The sequence below is a fragment of the Urocampus carinirostris genome, chromosome 20 (assembly GCF_059441175.1).
Source record: "Urocampus carinirostris isolate Australia breed hairy pipefish chromosome 20, RoL_Ucar_1.0, whole genome shotgun sequence".
Classification (NCBI taxonomy): Eukaryota; Metazoa; Chordata; class Actinopteri; order Syngnathiformes; family Syngnathidae; genus Urocampus; species Urocampus carinirostris.
In genome coordinates, this window is record NC_142368.1 from 3,727,742 (window position 1) to 3,748,027 (window position 20,286).

The 20,286-nt window shown below is 39.9% G+C and overlaps 3 protein-coding genes and 1 long non-coding RNA gene across 4 annotated transcripts; 3 read left to right on the forward strand and 1 right to left on the reverse strand.

The window, feature by feature from the left end:
• Positions 1 to 1,503: 1,503 nt before the first annotated feature.
• Positions 1,504 to 11,218, forward strand: serac1 (serine active site containing 1). The gene is made up of 17 exons (XM_088325305.1): positions 1,504 to 1,644; positions 1,871 to 1,974; positions 2,035 to 2,071; positions 2,138 to 2,280; positions 2,367 to 2,456; positions 2,719 to 2,850; positions 2,922 to 3,043; positions 3,933 to 4,061; positions 4,127 to 4,240; positions 4,308 to 4,470; positions 4,543 to 4,693; positions 5,774 to 5,915; positions 5,977 to 6,077; positions 7,281 to 7,378; positions 8,428 to 8,610; positions 8,681 to 8,824; positions 10,119 to 11,218. The coding sequence occupies exons 2-17, from the start codon at positions 1,893 to 1,895 to the stop codon at positions 10,253 to 10,255; spliced, it is 1,968 nt and encodes a 655-aa protein (XP_088181431.1). The 5' UTR covers positions 1,504 to 1,644; positions 1,871 to 1,892; the 3' UTR covers positions 10,256 to 11,218.
• Position 11,219: 1 nt separating this feature from the next.
• Positions 11,220 to 11,968, forward strand: gtf2h5 (general transcription factor IIH, polypeptide 5). Its single transcript, XM_088325310.1, has 3 exons — positions 11,220 to 11,298; positions 11,532 to 11,588; positions 11,663 to 11,968. Exons 2-3 carry the CDS (start codon positions 11,554 to 11,556, stop codon positions 11,841 to 11,843), a joined length of 216 nt encoding a protein of 71 aa, XP_088181436.1. The 5' UTR covers positions 11,220 to 11,298; positions 11,532 to 11,553; the 3' UTR covers positions 11,844 to 11,968.
• Positions 11,691 to 19,771, reverse strand: LOC148346026 (uncharacterized). Its single transcript, XR_015848295.1, has 3 exons — positions 15,980 to 19,771; positions 15,748 to 15,833; positions 11,691 to 12,259 (listed from the first exon to the last, which is right to left on the reverse strand). It is a non-coding gene; the product is annotated as an uncharacterized LOC148346026 (long non-coding RNA).
• On the forward strand, positions 15,772 to 20,284 carry dynlt1b (dynein light chain Tctex-type 1b). The gene is made up of 5 exons (XM_088325309.1): positions 15,772 to 15,859; positions 15,999 to 16,040; positions 17,418 to 17,541; positions 17,600 to 17,677; positions 20,174 to 20,284. The coding sequence occupies exons 1-5, from the start codon at positions 15,839 to 15,841 to the stop codon at positions 20,242 to 20,244; spliced, it is 336 nt and encodes a 111-aa protein (XP_088181435.1). The 5' UTR covers positions 15,772 to 15,838; the 3' UTR covers positions 20,245 to 20,284.
• Positions 20,285 to 20,286: the final 2 nt, after the last annotated feature.

A 20,286-nucleotide genomic window follows, 5' to 3' on the forward strand; every position in this document is an offset into this window, starting at 1 on the left:
TGCTTGTTTAAGTATACAAATATGTCCACAAAGCTTTATGGCAAACCGCACTGGGTGTTTTTTAGACATCGAATTTCGGGCTAGACCTGGTCTGCTTTATACATAGGCAAAATGAAGTCTGGATTGGGCTACTTGGAGTGGGCGGTGTTCGAGAGCTGCAGTACCCAGTCTGGCCATTGGGGTGTGTTAGAGACCTCACGAAAGCAGTTCATACAAAAAGAGATGTTTATCGGTTTTTGGGGGTATTTATTGGGGTTGCCTTGACACGATACCTAGCTCAAGATTCTCGCTGAGGCCGAAAGTACAACTATGTCAATTTTCACAAAAGTCAGGTCACTTGTTTTGGAGCTTATAAACCACATACAATCACACACACAATTGGGACTTCAAAAGTGGTTTCGTTTAGTTCAAACAGATTCGGATAAAATTTGAATGTTTTACAAAAATACATATCTAAGATTGGGTAGTGTTCAGCCAATATAAAGTGTACCCCATTTAGTCCAAAAGTAGTTGGTATTGTGTTTAGTTTATCTTTTGTGTTCCGAACATAACCCCCATAAACAGTTTGTTTTTTCAACCAATCAAAGACATCTTCTGGACAGAACGTAAGTATCTTTTAACGTTTATTTAACCATTTTTGTTCCTGTGGGATGGTCTAACTTTTCAATGAAAAAGTTTTAGATAATGATGGAAAATTTTCAGAAGGGGAAATATCATAAGGAAAATAAATTTGTCTCCAAAAATTAAAAGGTTTTCAAAATAACTGATTATTTTGAAGTTTCAGAGGGACTTATTAAAACATGTGAGTATGTGTATGCCACAGGTGTCAAACAGGCGGCCCGCAGGCCAGATCAGGCCCGCTAAGGGATTGAATCCGGTCCGCAAGACAACACTCAGAGAAGCGCAAGAGAAAAACAAGCTGCAGGTTGAAATATGTCAACTTGATGTTGCCAAAGCCAGGTGCCTCTCACAAAGACACTGTACTTGTATTTATTTCTCTCTCTCTCTCTTTCTTTTCCACCCCTTTTCTCCCACTCTGTCTCTGTCTCTTTCACTCTCTGTGTCTCTCTTTTTCTCTTCCTTTGTTGCTCTTAGTCTCTTTCTCTGTGTCTTTTAACCTCTTTTGCTCTAACTTCCTTTTTTTCCTTTTCTATTTCTCTCTTCATACCCTTTGTGTTTTCTTTTCTCATTTCTCTCCTTCTGTCGTTCTATTTTTCTTTGGATTTCTTGCTTCCTCTCCCTTTCTTTTCCCCCTCTCTCTCTCGTGACTTTTTATCTTTTGTTTCTCACGCTCTTTCCCTCTCTCTTTTTCTTCCTTTGGTCCGCCCTCTCTCCTTTTCCCTTCCTCTTATTTCTTTATCTATTTATTTTGACAACGCTAAAATTATTTGTATTTAGTGTCAACCAGAAGGAGAGTTTCTCTTAATATTTTACTTTTAAGAAAGTGTTTTTTTTTACTGGCAGTATATTCGGGGCGTGCCTACTAGTAATGACGTATTATTTGTGCGACGCGATTGGCACAACCTCGTCAGATGAGCTTAAAACGGTCGAAAAAAACGCCGGTATTTGTAGTAATTTCTCGATCTGACGCGACAAGTGGAATATTTTCTACAATTCAAATACATTTTTGACAACGTCACACGGGTAAGGTATTTAAATTCGCGTGATAGTTGGTGTTGGTAATGTCGTGGGTTTGGTTATACAGTGTTTATCCACGCCGTATTGTTTGGATTTTGTTTTTTTCCCTCTACATTTTTGTAATCACTCCATCATAAAACAAACGAGATAAACTCATTAAGAAAAAAAAATAACGAGTGCGTGTTTTTTTTCTTTCATCACGTGCATGAGTGAGCGTTTGTTTTTACACCAGGATCTCCCCAAATTCCACCAGGATGTCCGCGACAGCACTGCACTTTATCCGTTGCAGAAGACTCAGCACCGGCGTGACCAAAACTCTACGATGGAGAAATTTAAGTAAGTTTAAGGGGCCCGATGCACGTGTAAAAATAATTTAACATTACGTTTCCCCACTAGGGAAAGTTGCCAAGGTAACGGGAGCTGTAGTTTTGGGGTAGGTGTACAGTATAACATTGGCAGATTTCTACAGAATTTTGTCTTGATGGTTCAATCCCTTTAGGGGCTGTCTTTTCATCACGTACGAGGTGGCGGCTTTGGACAAAGTGGTGACCATCGACACCAGTGCCATCCAGCAGGAAAAGTACAAATCTTACATCTACCTGCAAAGCAGTTCTTCTGAAGACAATGAGGACTTCGCTGCAGGTGAGTGGATGTTTACTTAACAGCATAAAATGCCCGCCCTTTTCATCATAAATGCCCGTATTTAGAAATGTCTATTTCTTCCCGAGGGCTCACACACAAGACAAGAAGGGAACTCCACAAAGCGGCAAGACGCTTCCTGGAGATCTCCTCGCGGCTTCTGCTGCGATCTTTGGATGGTGAGAAACGAAAGAGGAATATTTCGCAAATGCTTGGAAAAGACGGCATAGTTAAGTATTTTTTTAACTGTATTGTACTCAGATGCTCAATTGGTTTATTTTTATCCTTACAACAATAATAAAAAACAGCTGACCATCGGATGACACAAAGTTGGCAAGGTCTGTAATCGGTTAGCTGTAGTAATTAGATGGTAGCTCTAGACGCAGAAGGTGGATCTGCCCCCTGCCCTTTTAAAAAAAAAACCTGTATCTGTATTTTCAGAACGATTAAGCAATGTGGATGCTGACCCCCACGAGGTGGCCTTATGGATCTTGCTGAAAAGGACACAGTCCAACAACCGTGCTCTAAGAATGCAAGCCGTGCAGGAACTGGCAGACAATTACCACTGGCACGGTAAAGCAAAACTTTCACCTCAATAATACGGGCCATAATTGAATAACGTGATCATTTTGGTACGAATACAGACTACCAGTATCAGACGGCGGCTCAGGTAATAGATCAGAGGACGGCGATAGGCCTGGCTCGAACGCCGCGGGCCAACCTGAGATTCTTCCTGCGTCCACCTCCGCTCCCTAGCTTTGATGATGTAAGACATAAAAAATAATTCGGTTTAATGTGGTTTTAAAATAAATTTAAAAAATCTACATTTTAAAGAATCTGTTAGCTCGACATATTTCCAATATTCATTGATTTACATTTCAGAATTGAATCGTCAAAATTTCGGAATCGTCACCAAATTTAAAATAAAGCTAATTATTAGCTTTGGTTCCATAAAGGAAACAAAATAAACGCCCCCGCGACTCTACTGAGGATAAGCAGTGCAGATAATGGATGGATGGGTGATATTTCAACTCTTGTGTCATATAGGAGTTAACTAAGGAGTTAAGGCTTTAGGAATGCTTCAATGATCGAGTTATATAGCAAGGAAGTTAACTTGGAGTTAAAGCTCTAAAAATACTTCAGCACTTTAGTTATTTAAGAATTGAACTCATTAAGAGCTTTAAAGATGCTTGAACTCTTCATATATAACTTGCACCAAGATGTAACGATTTTAAGCTTTTTTTCACTTGAGTTAATATATGTTTTAAATATAAGAGCAAAATGATTCATTACAGAATAATATTAAAGTTTAAATTTGACACCACTATTAGAAAAAGGACAAAAAATGGGTGTCGGAAAAAGAAGGAAAAAACATCATGGCAGAGTCACTCGCATCTATTTAAAAATATTTAATAACTAAAGTTTAAATTTAGTGTTAAATGATTCATTTTGAATTGAGAGCTTTAAGGCTGCTTTAACTGCAGTTAAAGCTCTGAACTGACCCTTAAGTCCAAGTAGTTATGATGCGTTAACTCGGAGTTAAAGCTTTTGCTGTGACTAAGGAAAAAAATCAGCCACAATGTTTTTAAGCTTTAACTCAAATTTAAAAGCAGAAATGATGTGTAATGTATTCAATCGAGGAATTTCTCCAACAGGGTTTCTCCACGGAGGATGGTTTAAGGCAGCTTCTCGCCTCCCTGCCACAGTCAGAAGTGGACAAATGCGTTCAGTACTTCACCTCGCTGGCTCTCAGAGAAAGCACTCAGGCGTTGGCGGCGCAGAGGGTAAAGACATACCTGAGCTTGACAGCCAATCACGTTCTCCGTATCATTCTTCCAATTTGCCGCAGGGGGGCCTTTGGTGTTTCGGTGGCAACGGACTCCCTTACGCACAGAGTCTCACGTCCGTCCCCTCAGAGAAGGTGGAGTCCTTCTGCCTGCAGGCCCTCGTGCAGCACTCCAAGGTGCTCGTGGAGAAGCTTCACTCGGGTTTTTCACGACCATCCAATTACGGTTCGCTTCTCGTTGCAGGTCAGGAGCCACTGCGACCATATCGTGTCTAACGGCGGCCTGCAGCTGCTCCGTTGGGTTTACCAGCTCCGTCAGGACTCCAAGAACATACAAAGGAACATCGTCAGGATCATTGGGAACCTGGCGCTCAACGATAGAGTCCACCGAGCCATTGTGCAGTCAGGTGGAGCAAACACTTTGGATTTGAGACTTGTTATTTAGTGTCTTCTAAATGGTGTTTTCCCCTAACATCTAGGGTGGTTGTCGGTCCTTGCGGAGATGGTGCAGTCCTCCCACGTTATGGAAGCTTCCCACGCTGCTCGCGCCCTGGCCAATTTGGATAGGGAGGCGGTGAAGGAGAAGTACCCTGACGGCATTTACATCCTCCACCCGCAATCACGAAACAGGTTTGCGTCCTCTTTCAATTATAGTACACCCACTAGAAACGATATGAATGCATTCTAAATTGAGAAGCGCAAAAATGAAATTATAGCGGCGGATACGAACCCATGGTTATTCGATAATGCCTTCCGGACCACAGGTACCCCAGAAAACAAAATTTAGTTGGTACTGCTTATGAGCAATAAACATTTATATGATTATATAGCATAAATGAATATACATGTTAAGTACAAACGGGCTGGTAGGGTGAAGTAGCGAGTGGATGCAGAGGACATGGTAGATTAAAAATTAAACTGATTTTAAAGCTTTAATTTGCGTGGATTGTCATGGCCGTAAAACATTTGATTTAATCACACTCTCATTTGAGTAATACAGTCGCCCCTATTCATACGAGAATTTAAAAAATACATATGTTGAGCAAAAATCTTGCTCAACATACGAGAGAAAATCCAATTTATGAGAATGTTCAGACACTACTGTTAGGGACGGCTCACCGCCAGCATCAGCTTGTCCCAGTTAGCATGTGTGTTTACTGGCACTCAGACCTGAATTTGCGTGCTTATGTTTTTTTCTGATTAGTTAACGGTGATGCAACTTACCAGGGGTAGCGTTTTGTGTGCCCATCTTTGCATTTCTCGATAATCACAAGCTTTGTTTCCATGCTTAAAGGTTTAGCATCATTGCAAGCCTTGGACCAGAACAAATGAAAACAGTTCACTAAAGACAGTATAGTACTGCCAAGTTGCTACATCTTTATGAAGCGCACGAGATTCTGAATCGAATGAAGAAAGAGAAAGGCATTGTGGCAGGGAGTTCAGCCAATAGCATTTTGGCATTTTCATGATGCCATGCAAGACCAATAGCAGACCAACATTTCATATGATATCGACCAATAGCAGACGGACATCTTAGATAAACATACCAAAGTTTTAATTTTTCTGGGCATGCAAAATAATTTGGAGTTGATGCTGTATACTGGGGAAACTTGCCAAAAGGCGTTGAGTAGTGGGCAACACAGTTTAGCGGGGGTCCACTTTATTTTTGGTTGTTCTCTAAAGGGAACTTTTATTTTGTCGGGATCCCAGTCAGCCTATTAAGGCGGACGTGCTGTTCATCCACGGGATCCTGGGCGCGGCGTTCAAAACGTGGCGCCAGAGGGACCGAAGCACATCCGAGAGGGAGAACGATAAAGACAGCGGGGAAGATTACACCGAGTGCTGGCCTAAGGTGACAACGCCGAACAGGTCGTGGTAAGTCTCTGTGTTTAAACATGCCATCTGATCAGCAGACGTGGTTAGCCGAAGATTGTCCCAACCTGAGAGTGTTATCGGTGGAATATGACAGCCATCTTAGTGACTGGATGGCCAAGTGCCCGGCTGAGAATCAGAGGTTAGGAAATCATCTATCTCCTATGTTCGTCATATATTTTCTGTAATCGCATTCTCTAACACTGAAGTTGAACTTGAGACTGACAGGCCAAAAGTTTGCTCTAATACTTAAAGCAACAGTGTGTATTATTAGCGCCTCTCAGTGGTAAATACAACTTAATTAAAAAAAAAAAACATATTTAATTTTTAAGCAAAAATACAGAAAATATTCCATAAATATACATTTATAAAAATAATTAGCTAGAGAAACTCATTTATTTTACATAATTGTCGGCTATATAGCTCTTACAGGTACCCAAAATGGGCAGCACGGTTGCGCAGTGGTTAGCGCGTCCGCGGCACAGTTCTGAGGTGATGAGATCGAACCTCCTGTGTAGAGTTTTCATGTTCTCCCCGTACTTGCGTGGGTTTCCTCCAGGCGCTACGGTTTCCTCCCACATTCCAAAAACGTGAATATCAGGTTAATTGGCCTGACCAAATTGTCCCTTGGTGTGAATGAGCGAATTGTCTGTGCCCTGCGACTGGCTGGCAACCAGTTCAGGGTGTTCCCTTCCCACTGCCCCAAGATAGCTGGGATGGACTCCAGCACCCCCGCGACCCTACTGAGGATAAGCGGTGCAGATAATGGATGAATGGAGGTACCCAAAATCCTTGTAAGAGCTTTGACCCAAAAATAAGAAGTCGCTATAGTTTGAATTATTCATCATACTTTTTAGCACTCGTTTTTCTACTTTGTGTTTACGGCAGTTGGCATCCCTCATTTTGGTGCATTACCACCTTCCTCTATATTTATGCATATTTTGTCCCTTAAATATCACACATGCTTTGGCTAAGTAAAATGTACAACTCAATCTTATCAGGTGACATTATAGTAGCTGTACACATTAATAGCTTTAAAAAATAATAATAAAACATCTTAAAAGCAAAATAAACCTTATGTAAGTTCACAATGATCAGGCATTCCTAATTATAACCCAGATATTTGTCATTTGAGTGATCGTTTTGGGGGGATACCATGATGGACAACTATTTGGCCAAGGCATTTGAACCTAGCAGATAAAATTAGGTTATTGAGTCAATATTCACCATAATTTGGTCAATTAACATTTTGACTTAAATTAAAAATATTAGTAGGAGAAAAGTTTCACTTGGATGTGTTTTTCCCAGGAAATCTTTCCTATTTTCTACGATTGTCTGTCCTCAGAAAATCTTTGGCCTACCGGAGTCAGGAGCTGCTCAAAAAGTTAAAGATGGCAGGAGTGGGAGAGCGGCCGGTGGTCTGGGTGGCTCACAGTATGGGAGGTGTGTTGGATTTTGTTTACAATTTAAAAAATAATGATAATAAATTGAGGCAATGTTTTTATCGGCTTGCAATGTTACTTTTTATATATATAAGTCGAGGTTGTGTTCCATTTATGGGGTTCTACTAACTTCTAGTGACTCGTTTTTTGAATGCGGTTTCAGGTTCCCTCAGGTTTATATTGTTTCTAACAGGGGTCTCCAACGTGGTGCTCGCAGGCATCAGGCGGCCCACTAAGAACACCTAACTAGCCCGCGAACAGGTTCTAAAAATGCCTCACCAGTGATGGGTCATTGTGATTTTCTAACTGACCTGGTGTATTAGTGGTTGGTTGGCTAACCTTCTAATAATTACAACCTGGTAATAACATACAAATAGCATAAGTTATTTTGGAAATTGTCTAAATCTAGTGAAAGCTAGAGCTCTTGTTGGTGATTGGAATGAGTGGAGAGGTATTGTAAAAGGATAGTGGGCTGTTTGGACGTGTTCTAAGGGATGGGCAGGGCACCCATATGATGCGACAGGGGTAAACCAGTGAAAGATGTCGGGCCCTGCTGTTGAACAGTAGAGTGTGTTGTGTCACCCTTACCCGAGTGACATGGCCGCTTTCTTGTGTCCCGTTTTATCTGGAGGGACGAAAGCATGACTTGGGTGCCGAGGTGCTTAACTTGTGGGTGTTTGGGCTTTTGGGTTGGCCATGGTCCAAAATGTTTGAGTTTGTTTTTTGTTATTTTTTACCTTTTTTATTTTTTTTTTATTTTATTTTCCTTGTTATTGTGTTTATCTTGCTGTCGGTCACCCCTCTTGAGGGATATGACCAAGGTAGATATAGATTTTAGAAATGTATACAGAAATGCCACCCCTTTGTACCAATCAGTAACAAAAATAGCTGGTGACCCCTGCTTTACAACCTTCTAATCTTAACATTTGAATGTCCTGGATTCATGAAACCTTTTGGGGGGATTCCCCAGGTTTCACCGAATTGAGCTATGACTTCTCGTTGAATAGAATACCACCAAAAACACCGTGCCTTATACCGATCTCCCATTAGGGTTGCTGGTGAAAAAAATGCTGATCGACGCCTCCCAAGACCCAGAAATGAAGGATCTTTACAAAAATACCAAAGGCATTTTGTTCTACAGCGTTCCCCATCACGGCACCTTCATGGCCGAATACTCGGTCAACGTCCGCTATCTTCTTTTCCCCTCGATCGAGGTCAGAGAGCTTTGCAGAGGTAAGTGAATTCAATAGTTAACGGTAAAAGGCAATTTTCTCATGCCTAAAGCCAAGTGATGGTTTTTAAGACTCCCCAGCTCTCCGTGACCTGAATGAGAACTTCTTGAACATGGCCAAAGAAAAAGAGATCAAGGTGCTAAGTTTTGCAGAGTCGCTTCCCACATACATCGGTCCTATGATAAAGATATTGGTGGTGCCAGCGGAATCTGCCAGTAAGTAATATGAACATTGGAATAAAAACTCGGCATCATGTGATCGTTTTTGCGGTGGTAAAATGAATTGTGAATTTCTCAAATTTCTGCATAAAATGTTTGCCATAATCTCACATTGTCTGCTTAAACCAAAACCACCCAAACATGAATAGGTTTCCATATTTTAATGAGGATAGCGTGCAAACAATGACAGAAGGGGAGGAATAAGTGACAGAACCACCATATTGAATATCCCGTGGCCTGCAAAATGGTGTCTGCTTGAACGAAAACAACCCAAACGTGGATAGGTTTCCATAATTTGATGAGGACAGCGTGCAAACAATGACATAAGGGGAGGAATAAGTTACAGAACCACCATATTGAATTTCCTGTGGCCTGCAAAATAGTGTCTGCCTGAACATAAATGACCCATACGTGTATAGGTTTCCATATTTTAATGAGGACAGCATGCAAACAATTAGTGAAGGGAGAGAAATAAGTCACTGAAATGTCATATTTAATATTACGTCGCCCACAAAATATTATCTATCCTAATTTAAACCACCAAAACATTTACAGGTTTCTTAATATTAGTATAGCCTGCAAAAATTAGGTGACGAATAAGTAACTGGACTCAACTTTTTTTTGTCTTCTTAAACTATATCCACTCAAACATTTATTGGTTTCCATACTTGATGATAGCATGACAACAATGACAAAAGAGGGAGGAATAAATAACTGAACCCCCTGCCTAAGGAGACTCATAATAATTGACACCATTTTAGGTCAAGCATGTACCCAATCACGGAAGAGTGGCTGCTCTGCTCAAGTCTGGATGTTCATCAATAGACAGTTCACAGAAGTTTTTGGCATTATATGTCATGGACTAATGAAACCAAAATAGTTTATGTGACTGTTAAATTACTTATTCCTCCCTCTTTTTTCATTGTTAGTATGCTTTTCTCATTAAGCTAATGAAACCCCTAGTTGTTTGGGTGGTCTTAGTTGAAGCAGAAAATGTTTTAGGGGTCACAAAATATTAACTGATTGTTTTGTTACACATTCCTCCCCTTTTTGTCATTGTTTGCACGCTATCCTCATTGAAACATGGAAACCTATTAAGGATTGGTTGGTTTTAGTCAAAGCAGAAACCATTTTTCGCGTGTGATTTTGTCAAATATCAGATCACTTTTTACGCAGAAATCCGAGTCATTCCGAAAGATTCCTAAACTGTTCCATACCAATGTAAAAAATTACTGTCATGGAAGATTAGCTACTAAAATGACTTTAAATTGACCTCAACTTGTGGTTTCAGATATCGGTATAGGAGATCTCATTAAAGTGGATGTGGATCATCTCAGCATCTGCAAACCAGAGAGAAAGGAGTCCTTCTTGTACAAGCGTAGCCTGAGTTTCATTCAGGAAGTTCTGCACGGTCCTATCGACGGCTGATCCGAAATTTAGAACCGGCAACCTCCAAGCAAACCAGTCTTTCTTTGCCATACATTTTCCGATTGTGTTATGAATAATAATATAAAAAAGCAGTGAAGAGTTGCTAGTAGTTGTTGTAGTAGAAAACTGGATGCGGTTCTCTCACCAACGTGGATTTTAACGTTTTATATATATATATATATATATTATACATGTATGTGTGTGTGTATGTACAGCTTAAATAAGTGTCATAACCCCTCAGATGTGAACCTGTGTTTTGTTTTAACCAAGATTTACAGTGTTTATTGTCATATGCACAGTGAAGAACCATGATTCCCTGCAAAATTGTTTTCAAGTTAGACCTACTAGCTTATTTTACACAGCTACCAGTATGGTATGCATTACTCAAAAATCCTTGTTATTTTGTTACTGTGTTATCACTTTGTAATTATTAGAAGAAGGGTTAAAATAAGATAACCAGCACTGAAGCAGCATGACAGTTAAATTACCTTAAAAATCACAATGACCCATTACTGGTGAGCTATATTCAGGACCGGCCTGCGGGCTAATCAGGTTTTGAGTTACTTTTATTTCTTTGAAAAATACTTTTTTGTGGCAACAAGAAAACACGAATTGACTAAATTAAACTATTTGCACAAAATAAACCGCTGTACAATAAAATGTGAATAAAATTGTTTCAGATTGACCCATGTATTTCAAGTTCAAGACACCTTATTAGCATTTTGAATTTACGGTATATGAAAATGATTTCTTACCTGACGTCACTTGTATGCAAATGAAGTGAGTCTATATTAAACGTGAGCTTGTGGAATTCACACATTATTAAAATGTTTACAGAAAGACGCCATAAATATAACTTATCAGCTATTCAAAATGTAAATATGGCGATAAAATGATTAATTACAAATGCACAATGTTCTTTCCATTAAACATTTTCAGCGCATGCGCGCTTGAAATAACGAACTTGTCTCCACCCACTTGTCGTATGTCGTCATTACCATGCGACGCACTACCTAGCGTCGAACACAAAATCGAGCAATTTGGTAAATATATTTTAAATATTTATCGTGAAACAACGTAGCAATAATATCGCTTTTTTTAAACTAATATTAGCTAGTGCCTTACCAATTGGAAGTGATGTATGTTGAAATAGCTCTTTGCTTGTGGCAACATATTAACCGATCGGACAAGGACGGCTTGTTGCCATTTATATGTAATTATTTCGTACTCTACCGTTAAGTTTCTCGTTTGATGCAATTATTTTGATCTACTGCAGGTTTCAAAATACAACAGACAATATGGTCAACGTTCACAAAGGCGTCCTTGTGGAATGGTAAACAAAACACTTGTTTACCTGATTATCAGCAATTGTTTTATTTGGAAACCGTATTTTCCTTTATTTCCAAGCGACCCTGCTATGAAGCAATTCCTCCTATACCTTGATGAGACCATGGCCCTGGGCAAAAAGTTTATTCTCAAGGACCTGGACGACACTCACGTCTTCATACTGGGCGAGGTGGTACAGATCCTGCAGGAGCGAGTCGGAAAGCTCATAGACCAGAACTCCTTCACCATCACTCAGAAATGAAGGGATCAGGAAGAAGTCGTTATCACGGATTTGTTTTAGTTCATAAGAAATCTTTATTTTTTATGTTTTTGGATAAAACGATTGGCATGACTGGGATTGGTGATAATAAATCGTTTTGAATGTAATTCATCTTGTACTACTGAATGCAATTACTATGGATTTTTGGTGAAAAGCATCGGAAATTACCTTTATCCTAATCGGTGATTAAATTGTCATTTAAAGCATTTATAGCGCACTCCCTATAAAATGAAATGAAAATTAAATGATCTGCATTTGATTTTCCCCTATGTCCCGGCCCGAAGCGCCGGTCTTCTGGTGATCCCAAGAGCCAAGAAGTGTTCCGCAGGTTCGAGAGCGTTCTCCATCCGGGCACTGGTGTTGTGGAATGCTCTTCCCCCTGAGATCCGATCTGCAACCTCAGTGGAAATGTTTAAATCTAAGCTTAAAACTCACTTTTACTCTATAGCATATGAATAACTTAAACTGCTTATGTGTAATAACCTGTGAAGCCCTTTGAGACTCTTTGTGATTAAGGGCTATACAATGACATATAGCGCTTTTCAAGTCAAGACTTCCCAAAGCGCTTTACAGTGTGCTTCACATTTCCCAATAGTGGCCGCGCAGCCATGTAAGGTGCTAACCTGCTTATTGGGGGCATTAGGGGTTCAGTGTCTTACCCAAGGACACTTCAACATGTAACTCGGAGGAGCCGGGATTCGATCCCAAGACGAGCGCTCTACCTCCTTAGCCACTGCCACCCCTAAAAAGCATTACTTTCCTTCATTGATGATTAAATAACTGACTAGAGGCTTAATTTCTACAAAAGAACAGTAATACGTTACCTAATGCAATTATTATGTATTTCTGATTAACAGCATTAAATAGTACTTCATTTTACTTAAAGGGTGGTTAAATGACTGGTTAGTGGCCTCATTTTAAACTATATGAATAAATACTATATTATTCTTTCACATTGTTATGTATTTTGAATGAAAAACATTGGAACACGACTTGGTTTTCACTAATGGTTGGTTGAATAACTGGGTTGTGGCTTCATTTAGAGAAAAAAATACTCTCATTTGAAGGTTATTATGTATTCCAGATTAAAAGCACTTGTCCTCAATGGGGGGTTAAATAACTGGATAAGGTAATTCCATCTGTCCATTACCTCGCCACTTATCCTTAGAAAGGACGCGGGGGTGCTGGAGCCCATCCCAGCTATCTTCGGGCAGTGGGCATGTGACACCCAGGGACAATTTTGATCAGCTAATTAACCTAACATGCATTTCTTTGGAATGTGGGAGGAAACCAGAGTGCCTGGAGTAAACCCACGCAAACATGGGGAGAACATGCAAACTCCACACAGGGAGGCCGCGGTAGCTGGAATTGAACCCTGAACCTCTACACCGTGGGGCTGCCGATAAAGGGTAATTTATCAAAATGAAGATACGTCATTTAATGCAATTATTATGCATTTCTGATTTCCTTTTCCTTAATGGGTCTTTGAATAACTCAATGGGTACTTGATTTCTAAAATTACAATTAAAAACAAATCACCCCATCATTTGATGCAATTATTATATATTTCTGATTAAAAGCATTTGTAGCAGCCCTTGGGTCCCTAAAGACAGTCACGACTGATGCTTGAGGTGTTCTTAAATGAGTGGTAGCAATCAGGTTCACCCTAGCACCGCGAACTTACTCAAAAATGACGCTCAAATGTTCACAATGTGTTCTTCTGTCACAGTCCCTTTTCGTGCGGATGAAGTAAACTTAGAAGACTCAGGCTCAAACAAAGCAGCTTCCTCAGTAGCCTAGATGGTAAGGCGCCCGCTTTGAGACTGGGAGGTCGGTGGTTCGCGCCCCGGCCGAGTCATTCCTAAGACTTAAAAAGTGGTCGGCGGCGCCCTCTGTTGGCTGCGGCTGCATCGGCTCGCTACAACGGGTCAGGTGCAATCGACATTTCGTTCTGTGTACATTGTTACACAGAATGACAATACAAGGAAATTATTATTATTATTATTATTACCTGTCTCCCTCTTCTAGAGCTACGGTGTCTCTCAGGGACAAAATTCATTCAAAACCCATACACATACTCAAACCAAACAATCACAAGGACTAATGTGCTCCTTTACAGCATTAAAATCAAGTCACATTTATTTGTGATGCCCTTAATCACAAAAACGTCTCAAAGAAATGCACAGGATTACAATTACACCATTGCCTGATCTTAAACCAACATGCGGGCAAGGAAAAACTCAAAACCTCAGCGTGGGGAAAAAGGAAACCTTGAGAAGGGGCCTCACAAGTGGTAATCCCCCTTGCAGGATGACCAGGGGTGCAATAGATTTAGCATTGAGTCACAGTACAAGTGTGTTCTTTTCCTTGATGACAACTCGGGAGAGAATTGATTTCGAAAATTATAATAAAAACAATACTAAGTCTCATCTCATTAGCTGCACCGCTTATCCTCAGTAGGGTCGCGGGGGTGCTGGAGCCCATCCCAGCAATCATTGGGCAGTGGACAGGGGTGTCGGCATTAGCTCAGGAGGTAGAGCGGTCAGAGGTTCGATTCCCGGGTCCTACGTGTTATGTCGAAGTGTCCTTGGGCAAGACACTGAATCTCTAATGCCCCTGATAAGCAGGTCGGCGCCTTGCATGGCTGACTCCCTATTGGTGTGTGTGAGTGTGTGAATGGGTAAGTATGAAGCACATTGTAAAGCGCTTTGGGGAGTCTATGCATTTCTGATTAAAATACTCAAAAAAATACTTCCATCCATCCGTCTATTATCTGCACCGCTCATCCTCAGTAGGGTCGCGGGGGTGCTTGAGCCCATCCCAGCTATCTTCGGGCAGTGACTCTAAAATTAAAACACTACAGTCTCTAATGCAATTATTGTGTGTTTCGAATTAAAAGCATTAAAAATGATTTCCTTTTCTAAATGAGTGGCTAAGTAACTGGGTAGTGGCTTCATTTCTAAAATAAAATAATGGTGGCGGCATTAGCTCAGGAGGTAGAGCGGTCACAGGTTCGATTCCCGGGTCCTCCGTGTTATGTCAAAGTGTCCTTGGTCAAGACACTGAATCTCTAATGCCCCTGATAAGCAGGTCGGCGCCTTGCATGGCTGACTCCCTATTGGTGTGTGTGAGTGTGTGAATGGGTAAGTGTGAAGCACATTGTAAAGTGCTTTGGGGAGTCTTTAGTGACTTGAAAAGCGCTATATAAATGCATATATAAATGCATACACGTAACTTAATTAAGTTATATATCTCTGATTAAGAGCATTGAATAGTACTTCATTTTGCTTAATGGGTAGTTAAATAACTGGGGAGTGGCTTCATATTTATACATATTCACAGGAATTATGTATTCCTGATTAAAACATTTGAAAAGGTTGAGGGGATAATAACTAGGTTGGGAATTCATCTATTACATGAATCTTTATGACATGTTTACCATGGAGTACTTTATTTTCTTAACAATGCAACTTTATAAAAACCAAAAATGCATTTTGAAACATTTATAATGCAATAATTTATAGGATAAGCGTTTTTACTAACGTTATTAAAATACAGTACGGTATATCAAAGTACTGTATTGAACCAAATTTAAACTAAATTGGTGATTTTTTTCGAGGGATGCATTAGAAATCGACGTTTTTTTCTAATTGTTTTCTCCACTTTTGAATATATAAATTAATCAATGGAATTTCGAAAGAATTATAATGAAGCCTAACAATCCATAACATAAACGATATTACATTAGCATTAAAACATTGAATTAAGAAGTACTGTACTCTATTAAACAAAATTTAAATTGATGGTGACTTTGAGGTAATTAGTTAGCATAATTCATACTAATGTGTTCTTTTTCAGTCACATTGATTTCAATTAAGTGCGTTACCTCGTTGCCATGGAAATACTTTTATTGTGACGGGCCAGCGTTTTACCGGAAGTTGTGTTCTGAGGCGAGCCACTTTGCAATTTGCACTAAAATGGAAGAGGGTGATGATGAGGTGAGTTCTTTAAACAACTGTTTTGATTGTCATTAAATGTTTGGCTGTTTAAATTCGTCCGTTTAGGTCAATACAAAATTAAACAATTGTCTACGATCAAAGTGCATTAACATTTCTTACCCGTGTCTCTCGCCGACAGGCTACTTTCGTAGTGGAGGATGTCAGCAAGTTGATAAAAGACGTAAGTTTGACAAAATAATGTATGAAGTCATCCAATTCTGTATTCTTTGAATCTTTCCTTCGCGAGCCATCAAGCTAGCTCGCTAGCTAACGGCCGTCCGTTTAGCTGGTTGCCATAGATACGGTCACCGCATAATTGGGCGTTGTTAACCGGTGTTTTTATAAAATCTTATCCGTATAGCACTTTTTAGAGCTATATGAAAACAAATACCAAATCAAAATAAAAACGATCAAAAACGAAGGGGAGGTGTCAAGCCGAACATGAAATCGGCATATTATGCCAAACATGATTATGCTGATCTAGATTTCCTATACATGATTATTTCTATTGTGAGATGATAAGTTTTTATTTATGTTACTCAAAATGCCTTTTTATAAAAATGGAATTACAAGATAAGAATAATGTAAAAAGTGTTTTGGGCGTCAAGGGGAGAGGACCAAGATACCCCCCGGCTTTTTCCTGTCTGCCCTTTTTTCCCCCTTTTTTATTAATTATTCATTCAAGCGGTTGATTTTCAAATGATTGTAACCTTGTAGGGGCAGCACGGCAGTGCAGTGGTTAACACGTGTGCAGCATTGTTCTGAGATCGAACCTTCCTGTGTGGAGTTTGCATGTTCTCCCCATGCTTTCGTGTGTTTCCTCCCACATTCCAAAAACATGCCTGTCAGGTTAATTGGCCGGTCCAAATTGTCCCTAGGTGTGAGTTGTCTGTCCCAGTTCAGGGTGTCCCCTGCCAACTGCTCGAAGATAGCTGGGATGGGCACCAGCACCCCCGCGACCCTACTGAGGATAAGCGGTGCAGATAATGAATGTAACCTTGTATACGATGACCTGTAGAAAATAAAAATGTCAATCAATCAGGTACTTGCTTTTCTACCCCGCAGAATGTAGCGGACAAGGACTGCTCGAGTTATTTATGTATTTATTTATTGCCGTTTTTGTAGTCAGTAATGTAAGACACATTTTTACTCTTTACTAGAAAGGTTTGTTATCGGGAATAAAGAAGAAACATTTTTATCTAAATAAGGGGACAAGACAAGCTATTGAGAAAAGCTTACAGAAAATTACGGTTAAAAATGCTAACCTAAATCAACCTGAGGAACCACAATTTTCCATATGTAAACGGTATTATTCCCAATTAAGAGTTGGAAGAAAAACACCTACAAACAAGGGTTGGCACACCTTTTTCATGGCCAAATTCAAGCACTTTTTAACGACTTTCCAAGCCAATGTTCCAAATTCTCAAGTACCATTAAATGAAGAAATCCGTTGCAAATCTTTTTCTTGATTTTGAATGCTTTTGCTTTCGCAAATAACAGTTGCCCGGTTCACAAAAATGAAATGAAAATAATGATCGCACATTGTTTCGTACCACAGGCCATCGAATCAACCATCGGAACCAGTTCTTATCAACACGTCCGCGTGAACCAGTGGAGCACCACTATCGTAGAACAGAGCCTCAGTCAATTGTGCAAGCTCGGAAAGCCTTTCAAATATATCGGTTGGTCTAAAGTGGATTTTATAATCTCACAGCTGAATAAGAGCAATTTTCTTTTCAGTCACCTGCGTCATCATGCAAAACAACGGGGCGGGGTTGCAGACTGCCAGCTCCTGCTTCTGGGACAACTCGACCGATGGTATGAATTAGAGTTCTTAAACCTGGACCCGCATGACAAAGGTTAAACCCCCCAATATGAAAGTTTAATGTTTATGCTGGCAGCGCAAGTTGGATATGTGTGTTCAGTGTTTCCCATAGAACTTTAGGAGACCCTGGTAGCTGGTCAGTTGAGGAGGGTCTGGGGGCAGGCTCCCCCCCGTAATAAACTATTCTATATTTTAAATTCAAACACATCGATCAGGTGCATTTCTACAGAAGAAGCTAGATCTATGATGAATCTGTGCCCTTGTAAACTGAATCGTAAATACACAAATTATGAAAGACAATGACACGCAAACAACTCACACCCATAAAGCATGGTAAACACGACAGGAGTTTAATGCAAAAAAATCTAACGAGGCTAAAAATAACGAGTTATTCCAATGCCGTAATATTTTAAGGTGTCGTATTGGGGAACAGACGGACCAAATCACCGATAAGAGTTTTAAATGTTTTTGTGTCGTTTTATTCGTTTATTTTTGCGAAAGCGCTTTGGGAGGTCATTGACTTGAAAAGTGCTATATAAATGCAGAGCATTTGCCACTGGGCGCTAAACCTAATTTTCTTGTCGCAGAGGGTTGAAAACTGTTCAACTTGGGAAAGATATAACGCTTCTCAATGTCACATTTGATCTTAATCTTAATTAAAATTCAAGTTGTTATAATTAATTTTGCATTTATATGTATCTAAAAATATTTCTAAATACATGTTTATGAGACTGGTGGCACCAGTTAAACCCTGGGGGCCCGCCAGAGTCTTCCTACAGCATGGGAAACACAGATGTTACACTCTAAAAATAAATTGGGATAGAAGTAACCCAAATTTTAGTTAAAATAGATCCACTCAATACTTGGGTTGATTTAACCCAACATCCTGTTATTTTGCAGAAAAAAAACGGTTATTTAATAAAAATAATTTTGCAAAAAGGGGTATTTATGTTTGAAATAAGACACCCCAAAATTGGTTCAATTTATACATAAGAGTCTGTGTCATTTTGTTAAGAATAACCCCAAACGATGGGATAAATGGGTCATGTTGACAAAGTCCCTAGGGTTTTTACAGTGATAATTGTGCTAATTCGATAGGCAAGACTCGATTTTGGGGAATTATTCACTCCCATAGGCAGCCACAATTACAATGTGTTTTAAACACTTTCTTTGAAAGTCATTGAACTTTACTGGGCACTCCTGATGAAAGAATGAGGCATAAAAGAAAAGGGAAATCTTGCACTTATATTTTTCTCATTTAAAGAAAAACTGAAAAGTTAGAATGTAGAGCGTGTGTTCAAATGAAATGAAAATGAAATGATCTGCATTTATATAGCGCTTTTCAAGTCAATGACTTCCCAAAGCGCTTTACAATGTGCTCCACATTTCCCAATAGCGGCCTTGCAGCCATGTAAGGCGCTAACCTGCTTATTGGGGGTATTAGGGGTTCAGTGTCTTACCCAAGGACACTTTGACATGTAACACGGACGAGCCGGGATTCAAACTGGCAAATAATGTTTGCTCCTTTTAAGTATTTTTTTGTCATTTTTGTAGAAATATAGTAAAAGTGGGGGACAATGGTTAAACAATGTGGTAGAATCCAAAATTAGAGACATTTTTCAAACAAAATGAATTAAACCTGTATTACTTCCTGAGCCGCAGTGATCACAGATGAGAAAAACATTTTCTTTTGCTATGCTAATTGTCTGCTAATGAGGAAGTACAGTATATTCAATAACTTGTTTCATTTGATGAAGCAGTTTAAGTCGGCACCGCAAAATATAATTACATCAAATTGAGTATTGAAAGGGTGAGTGATTAGCTGTTACCATAACGTTAGTTTGTCAATCTGGCTCTATAACACGAGTGCCCCCACTTTTCAATTCCCAAGCTCCGTTGAAATTCCGATGCACTTTTTGTTTCAAGTCAATTTAAGTCATGTTGGTTGTATTAAAAGTTTTATTATGGGAAAGAAAGGGGAGCCGTTTACATTTTTATATACCTTTATACAAGTTGCTGCTAAGCCTAGTTTTGTTTCCTGCACTGTTAGTTTTTGGTGTAAGTGAAACATTAGTCAAATTAGTTGTGTTGAGGTCATGAGATCGAACCTTCCCGTGTGGAGTGTGCATGTTCTCCCTGTGCTTGCGTGGGTTTCCTCCGGGCATTCCGGTTTCCTCCCACATTCTAAAAATATGCATGTCAGGTTAATTGGCTAGTCCGAATTGTCCCTAAGAGCGAGTGAGTTGTCTGTCTCTGTGTGCCCTGCGACTGGCTGGCAACCAGTTCAGGGTGTCCCCTGCCCACTGCCCGAAGATAGCTGGGATGGGCTCCAGCACCTCCGCGACCCCACTGAGGATTTGGGTGCAGATAATGGATGGATGGATGGATGAGTATAAATCTTAAACATAGAATTGCTGATTTGAATTATTTCAAACCAGGGAACTCATTTTCTTTTAACGAGCACTCGTTTTTTTTCTTGTCTCAAACAGGAAGCTGTGCGGTCAAATGGGAAAACAAATCCATGTGTTGCATCGTCACCGTTTTCGGCTTGGTCATCTGAAATGTCCTCCAATGAATGTACGATTAAAACAAGACATCTATT